General features: G+C 42.7%; 1 protein-coding gene across 1 annotated transcript; it reads right to left on the reverse strand.

Moving 5' to 3' along the window:
• Positions 1–5,776: 5,776 nt before the first annotated feature.
• irf2bp2a (interferon regulatory factor 2 binding protein 2a) lies at positions 5,777–8,307 on the reverse strand. Its single transcript, XM_080448973.1, has 2 exons — positions 7,198–8,307; positions 5,777–6,895 (listed from the first exon to the last, which is right to left on the reverse strand). The coding sequence occupies exons 1-2, from the start codon at positions 8,027–8,029 to the stop codon at positions 6,180–6,182; spliced, it is 1,548 nt and encodes a 515-aa protein (XP_080305099.1). The 5' UTR covers positions 8,030–8,307; the 3' UTR covers positions 5,777–6,179.
• Positions 8,308–8,805: the final 498 nt, after the last annotated feature.

Here is an 8,805-nt window from a genome sequence, read left to right on the forward strand (position 1 = left end):
CTCATGTGTTTTAGTTAACAAAATGGTATCGCTGCAGCTGCTAAAACACGGCAAAATCCTGTGTGATCATTAATTCAGAGAGTGTAAAAATGGACACCGGTGTTTTGCTGTATATTTGTACAGAACGAACCCCACTGAGATATTTTAAGCGCAAATACTATGGTTCTAAATCCAATCAGATTCCAGAGAATAACTCTCCACTCTCTTTTCCTATTCTCACATTTGGCATGGGGAGCAGTATGTCATCTTATCAGCTGATCCCGAGCCAGAAGCCAGGAGTAGTTGCTCAGCAGAAAAAGGAGGATTGTGCTGGGCTAGGCTATAATATGCCTGCTTTTGGATCAGCCGTATACTTTGTCCTCATCTCTCTCACTCTGCCTGCTTTTTTTGTATTCGTTCTTTATTCCATCCCCTTCCATTTTTCATGCTGTCCCCCTCCTCCTCTGCATTCGCCTCACTCTCTTCCTCCATCTCTCTCCCTCTTTCTGCTCTACTTTTAAGATTTGGCAGCACTCCAAGATCTGAGAAAAACATTGGAGGCATAGCCTCGTTTTGATGTCTGGTAAGAGCGAGTGAGAGCAAGAGAGAGAGAGAGAGAGAGAGAGAGAGAGAGAGAGAGAGAGAGAGAGAGAGAGTGAGAGAGTGAGAGAGGTAGTGGTAGAGATAGTCCTCATTTCCATTTCACAGACCTGATTCACAACACCAGTGCAGAGTGGAGAAACACAGGGGTTGATAGTGTGGGTATGAGGGAACAGCAGACATGGATTCGAGATCTCAAATACAACTCAAATTGAAAAAAAGAAAATATAGAGAAACACAAGTATCAATGCCATAAATAATTAAAGAGGAGACAATTCTCTGTAAATATTCAAAATATGCATTTCATTTGTACTACTAGTTCATGTAACCGTGTTCCTGAGCCGTACTCCAAATGGAAAATAGCTAAAAGGTTGAGTGAAAGATATTAAAATTATACAGCCAATGCAATTCAGGAGCTGGAAGTCCCAACAGTCTCACAAGAGACGAAATTAAACAAATTTCCATCCTCTAGTCTGTAATCATCTTTATTCTGCAGCTTTGCATGGTTAGCAGGCCGTACCCGCCATATGCATGCCATTTCTATGCACCGGCCCTGAAAATCAGTGGGGAAATTTTACATATCCTGCGGATTCAGCTGTGCTCCTCCTAATTGCATGGTTCGAGCTCCAGCCTCTCCCCGAGCGCCGAGAAGAGAGACCGTCATTACTAGTCTCACAGGAGACCAAGCCCAACTCCAAAGGGAAAGTTTGATTGATGAAAAAAAGAGGCAGATCCAAGCGCGTCCTCGATACATTCGCGGTGACCTTGTTTTCCCTGACAGGTCTAAAATTAACCAGCGGATCAGTTATACTGGGAGCCGAGAAATGTGGACCAGATTCTCCTTTTGGCACGTCCCTGTCTCTACTCACTTTCAGGGGATTACAGCCACACGAGCATGGTTTATGATTTATTGAACTAAAGCATAGATTCATTAGTGAAACTACTGGCTCTATTCACTACATCCTGCATAGCCCTTCCCCATCCTGCTCCAGTGATTTGACACCCGCTTACCATATTCAGCTCTTTAAAATGTTCAAAAGAATGCGAGTGGGTGAGAATCTACAGCATGCTCCAATGCAGTCATTGCCATTTTTAATGACAGAATGTCACATTATGGCAAGGAGCATCCTGATCGTGTCAGTGATTGTGATGTATACAATGGATGGATCCGTTCAAGGTCTAAAATCCCTGCCTTGTATTGGGTTTCCCAAATACTTTAAAGAACCTTTCTCAAAGTGGCAGCTCTGACTGTAGCCTAATTTATGTCAAAGTGAAAAAGTGTGTTGCTTGGCAAACGTTACGTTTTTTCAACTGAAAAAGGATGTCATTTGGTGTGTCTGGTGGCTCGACCAGTTAGTGCACTTACCACATGCTCCTTGTGAATTGCGAGGACCCGGGTTTGAATCTGTCTCCTGGCATCTCGTCTTGTTTGTCTGCCCTTGGTTTCCTGTATCTCTACACTCTCCTATCTAATAAAGCAATAAAAATGGCACAAAACCCATTTTAAACGTTTTTCCACAAAACCCATTTTCACAGAAGCATAAATTAGCCTTACACATTGTCAACAAAAAGTATTGTCATTCAAGGAGACAAAGGCTGACAAATCACACAGTATTGTTTGCACTGCATCACTAGAACAATAGATACGGGTCAGTGCTCAAGCTCTGTTTGTTGTGATATCAACATTGTTTGCTATAACTAAATATGGGTCTGCAATTGGGTTAACCATTAGAAGAAAGGTGAACTGCTGGAAAGGGAAAATACTGTTTGCATCACATGTATATGTTGCTGGCTTTCACTTAACTTGATTAACAGGACTCTGTCAAATAAATCAATCACACAGCCAATGAGGTATTTTATGACTATTGATCAGGAAATGTTTTGCAGCAGCTTGATTAAAAGGAACGTTTTGCTTCGAGTGATAGTAAGCTGTAAGCTGTGAGCTGTAACACAGAGGATACTTGATCTTCATCTTACAGTCTAATATGATGATGTATATCTTTGCAGAAAACCTCATACTGCATCATTAGGCAGACAATGGTGGAATATAAATTAGACTTGGAGAGACATCAGGTTCACCTGGACTATGTTCTCCTTAAGACTATCCTAAAAAGGTTTGTATTAATAATATACATTATTATTATTATTATTATTATTATTATTATTATTATAACAATAATAAAGCACATGAATCTATACTTTCAGAAGAAAAAATATATACTAGATCTAACAAAGACCTTTTCCATCATCTTACCAAAAACAGGAAGAGAAATCAGGCTTTGTGTAAGAACTATTCAAATAGTAGTGTGATGATACAAATATAACCAAACTGAAGTAGAGAATTTGTACACACTGACCTGGTTGTTTGGGGAGGCCATCTTGTGTCTTTTCATGATAACGATGATCTGTAATTCAGCTTTGGGAGGAGGGGGACAAAAATCAGGCGGACCTTAACCCATTAAAAACCGGGAGAGCATGTGTCATTTTAGATTTTAGCAATGTATACAGTATAGCAACAACACAAAAACTCTTAGGATTTAGAACAGTGGTTTACAACAGTGGTACTCAAAAATAGTAGATATACAAGCTTGTACATCTGCTATGTTGGAAAATATTGAAACTGTAATATTTTGAATAATTTTGAATTTTTTAACACAAATAATCTCTTCTGGAGGTCCTTGGCACAAAACATTTTCAGATGGGGGGTCTGCGGCCAAACACATATCATTTTGGGGGTCCTTGGCACAAAGAAAAACGTTTGAGAACTAGTGATTTAGAAGGCATTTGTAGAAGAATTTGTAGCCTCAGGTCTTAATGGGTTAAATGTTCTGCAGATTCATTGACAAAGTGTACTCAGGGACCTACTGTTGCCCAATTTTGCTGGTAGCCATGCAACTCCAGAGCCTTGTGCTATAGGACCACTCTCGCACACAGTACCACATACAGTGTAAGCTATTTCAGTCAGTGGTGCCAAAACTGGGATTGGATTGGAAGTGTGATAAACTCCCAAAAGGAAATGTTCTTTCATTGTCATTACATCATGTGCTGGGTTATGAAAATAATGTTCCCATCACTGTTATCTTATTATCTCCAATATCTTGCGAACATCCTGTGTACACAGTATAATGCTACACAACATGGAATGTGATAGGCTGAACTTTGCTCTCCATGCCATAGAGTGAAATGAAGGGCACGTCAGTAGTACGGTGCTAAAATATCAGATAGAAGTGTATTCTACAGGCTCAGCTGATATGATGAGGTGGTTGAGTTTTCCTGCCCCACATCTAAACATAAGGGGCAAACATGAGTGATCACTGAGCCAATAAAGTGAGTGACACACTTTATCAAACTGCCCATAGTTTCTTGTATTAAAGTCCAACTGATAAGTAACTGATACATTTCCAACAAATGGGAAGCAGCCATAAACAAACAGCTGTCTGTGAAATGAGTCATGCTTCAGATCGGTCAAAAAGACACTGGTTTATTATCTCCTAACAAATTCTGCTCTTATGCAACATTCTGGGTGAAGAGACACGTTGAGCCAATTCAGGTTTTCCCTTTTCCCTTTTTTTTTTTTGCTTCTTTACCAAATAGATGGGTGCAAATGGCATTTAGCATTATGAATTAATGAAGTCACATTACGGTATATAAATGCAGACCATTCACAAAACAACTTTTGAGTTGGCAGGTATAATACCTGTATATGCCATATAGCTAGCCTAACTGATAGATAGGCCTAGTAACCACATAGAATTCGAGGCATCAACCATGAAAAATGAAACGCATGAAAAATGAAAAATAGCTTTGCCTTTGTCCTACCTGCATCATGATTACGCTTTCACAAACCCTGTCATATTCTTCATGTCGGTTTTAAGAAGATAAATACTTCATTGAAGCATTAGAATTGTTAAATTAATAAACAAAAATAGGCTAGGGAGGGAGGTGCGAGTGACTCTCTGCAGGCCCCGTTGTTGCTACAAACGTGCATTGACGAATGCTAATTAAGGGAACCACTACATGCTTGTAAAGTGCATAAGGAAGATGTTTTCAATTATTATGTAACTGAGTGACATCAAATCCATGTCCATTATAAGTTACCTCCAACCCAGTGGAGCTCTCTCCCTCCCTGCGTCTTCAAGGGCGCTACATGCTTTAAAGTTGTATCTCTTTTCCAAAACAGGAACTATAACCAGCCTGTTAACGACCTCATAAGCCGCCATTCATTGCTCACAGAGAGATGAGGCTGGCTGCAACATAATGGCTTGTTTTTATAGCCGTGCTGCAATGCCTCTGCAACGATTAAAACGTGCAATAGAAGGTGTTTTAACCGAACTGAAGTCTGTATGTAGGGCAATAGCCTGCGTTATTGTTTTTACCCTGGAGGGATGCACATGCACCATGGCGGAATTCCACAGCATGTGACCTAATGAAAGAATGTGGTTCCACACTTGTGATACACTACACACTACACTACACTACAAAAAAGGCGAACATTTTAAAACTGGCACCAGAAACCAATCTGTTCAAATTCGATTTGAGAAATCAGTTATTAATGCTTATGATTTTGTTCATATTTGGCAATGTTTTGTTTTTTTCTTTGAAGGCAATTAATTGAACTTGAAACAGCCAGCAGACCAAATTCCATGTTAGCTACACCAGCCAATGATTTCCAATCAGACATGAATGATTAACTGTCCTTAAAAAAATGAAGATTTAAACAAATAGTCATTGTAAAACTTTAGATGACTTAATGGTTAATAGATAATTTATAATGTGGTTACACTATATTTGTGGTTACTGTCTGGTATTGTCTTGGCAGGCATGTGCACTTTCTCCCTTTACTGACTCAACAGATTCCATCTGGCTGAACATGATTTGCCACCTCATTCTTTCTGTGTGCTGCAGCCAGTTACAGTATGGTGTGTCTGCACAAAGTAGGCCATATTTGGAAAATGTGTAATTTTACATCATGTTTCCCCATCATGAAGTGTGTATGCAACAAAGCCACTACCCTGCACCTTTGCATTAGTTATGCAGCTTGGAGCAGTGATCTGTTTATGTTATGCAGTGTGAATCAAGCCTCCTATGCCGTCACAACAAGCTTGTGTAACGTAGCATAGTGCCCTATCTCACACTACTGTATGTTCACACGGACGTACAACTTTACCACTGAAATGAAGCAAGCTCAGACAATAAGTTCATACAAGATCAGAAATTGTATTTGGCAATTTTTAAACAAGTGCATACAAGTACAGCTAAAAGCATTTCAGTTTTGCCAAGTGCTCGTAGAGTAGCATTAGTCACATTCTACGTTAAACAGGAACTGCCACCAGATCTAGAAGTACATCAAGAATTTTGTTAAACATCAACAAAGAGGAACGTAGTCCATTATAATGAGTACATACCTTTATCTTCAAAAATATAGAAACACAATGTATTCAAAAATCAAAAATTATACAACCATGTTTACGAAGTATACTCTTCCCTTGGGTCCAATATGTACAAGTCCGTTAGTTTGTTTGAATGGTATGTATGTGTGACATTTATATATTTATACTCATATTTTGCTTCCCCCACCCCAAAAAATTGTTCAAACAAAATCAAGGGTCCCTCTCCTTTTTTACTTTCACATCCCCTGCAAGGATGGTGGCGATTTCTCCCTGCATGAAAGCCCACGGTACATTTGAACCAACGAGGGGACATTTCTCTCCACTTGGACAGTATACTTCACCCGTGGCACCTTGCTGCTTTATGCTTTCCCTCGAGCACGGGAAGCAGAATTTGTGAGAGGGCACAGATGGGCACTGAACAAAGTGCGTGTCCTCCAAACGCTCATGACACAGAGTGCAGCACAAGGGTATGCTGCCAGGTACAGAGGAGTCCGGAATGCTTTGGGGGTGCACTTGGTCCATGCCTGGCACGTGGGGGGTGCCTGCGCCCGACGCTTCCCTCTGGGTCAGCCTCCTCTGGTTCATGGAGGATGGTGAGAGGGGGCTGCTGCTGTTTCTGCGGGTGGTGGAGTGGACCTGATTGGCATCCTTGGGTGAGCTGTTCCCACCTGCGTTGTCTGCCGCAAGGATGAGCGCCGCAATGGGGGACTGGCCGTTCAGTGCAGCCTCAGGTGGGGTGGTGCGGGAGTGGGGCGATATTGTGGAGGGGGCAGAGGCGAAGCTTGGCGGGGGAACTGGTGGCATTTTCAGTCCGTCAGTAGGTGGTGGCAACCACTGCTGCTCTCCATTTAGCTTGGCAGCCGTCCCCTCTCCTTCTGGTTCCGGTGAAGCTTTTCTCTTCATGCTCCGAGGGTGTTTTCCTCTGTCTGGTGGTAGGAAAGGGTTAAACAACAGTTGAGGCACAACTCGGACAAGGATGAATAATTCACTGGAAATGGATCATGCATTTTTGCTGTTCCCTGCTTAAGCACAGGGTACATATTATGCACACATTTAGATTGTATTATGGGAAATATTACAAATTTACACTGACTGAATGATAGTCATTTGTCCACATTTCCTAGACAATAATCATTAAGTCAATGCCCAATTTTTTATTGTACTTAAGTTGGTTTATCAGGGAGAATGACATGTTTAACGTGTTAAGTTGTACTGTGTAGAGTCCTACCTGGTTTGGAAGCGGTGGCACTTGCTTCATAGCCCATAACCCTTTGTTGCATGGCCGCATGGTCCTTCTTGAACCTACTGTCGAACGTGTGGAGAGCCATCAAATCCCTCACCGTTTTGCCCTTGCCCATCCAGTCCTGCTCCGCTCTGTTTTTGTGGCTCTCCAGTTCTGGCGTAAGACTGTCGGGTCTGTGTTTATCCTTCCCCTCTCTCTCATGCTCGGTGCTAGAGACCGAAGCGGGTCTCTTGCCCATATCGTTCGGGCTGCCAGCCGCCAGTGCGGACGGAAGCCCCATTTGTCCCGGTCTGCCATTGACAGCGTGCACGGGGGGCATGTTCCCGTTAACCAAAGGCACTAGATTCGGGGGGACCGCGCTATTCCTGCGAGGGTTGGGACTTTGGCGGTTCAGTTCTGGTGGGTCGTCTGGTTTAGGAAATCCATTCGGAACGGGAATGCCGTTTGCTTGCCTCCCAGACTGATACTCTGGCCCGAGTCTGGGCGGACGGTCGGACGAGAGCGGGTAGCGGTCCAGGGGCTGGGGCGGCCGCGACCCAGGGTCTCCTCCACCCGTCGAATGGTTGATAGCCTGAATGTCTTTCCCGGAGAGCTGAGATTTTCCTGGCCCCGGAGATCTCCCCTCCTGAAAGCCGTGAGCCCTCTTAAGCTGCCGGGCCGTCTCGATCACAAACTCGATCCGATCGGCGCCCTCGTAGTTGACACATCCCCTGCAGACGGGCTCGGTAAAATCCCAGATCATTGCCCACGGCATGCGCGGCAGGTCACATAAATAACACGACTGCCTCCTGGAAGCAGCGACCGCCGCGGACGACATTGCCCTGCCTTGCCTCTCTAGCTCTCTCACGACGAAAAAACCCGACCAAAAGATATCTTCTTCTCCCCCCGGTTTTTGCGCTAGTAGTCGGTCGGTCCCCCAAAAAAGCAAAGCTCCTTAAAAAAAAACGAGACGGGGGGGCCAAGATCCGTTTAGAAAAAAAAGCAACCCCGTCCCCTCCTGCACTACAGCAACAACAATGAAGTTACAGAGAGAAGTTCATGACAGTGTGTGTACTTTACTACGGCGCGCCTCTATCTATCTCCCTCACTCTCTCTACAACCGTAGAGCTCAATGTGGAGCAGTGACGTCATCAGCCAACACTAACACTCACATTCTATTTTACTTGATTCTTCGACAGCCCCCTTTTAGCGCAAAGCTCCGTCAGTCACTGTACTCCTGCCCCCTTTTTTTTATTTCATTATACCTGAACGGTCGCCAAAAGCATATTATTATACAGTGGCGGCGGTGGAAGAACTTGGAAGAAGAAGTACTCAGATATTTTTACTTAGGGTAAAAGAAGCAATACCACACAATATAAAAAACACTTTGTTACAAAGTAAAAAAGGCCTGTGTTAAAAACTACTTAAAGTACCAAAAGTAAAAGTATGTTTGAAAATAGCAGATGTACGAGCTTGTATATCGGCTATTTTCAAATAGCCTATGTATGAAATAGTGCTGAAGTGGTTAATGTATGTTTTATAATATAATCATTTATATCTGCAAAGTAACTAGTAACTAAAGTTTTCAAATACTTGTAGTGGAGTAAAATAAAA

The sequence above is a fragment of the Gymnoscopelus braueri genome (assembly GCF_963280865.1).
Source record: "Gymnoscopelus braueri genome assembly, chromosome: 14".
NCBI lineage: Eukaryota > Metazoa > Chordata > Actinopteri > Myctophiformes > Myctophidae > Gymnoscopelus > Gymnoscopelus braueri.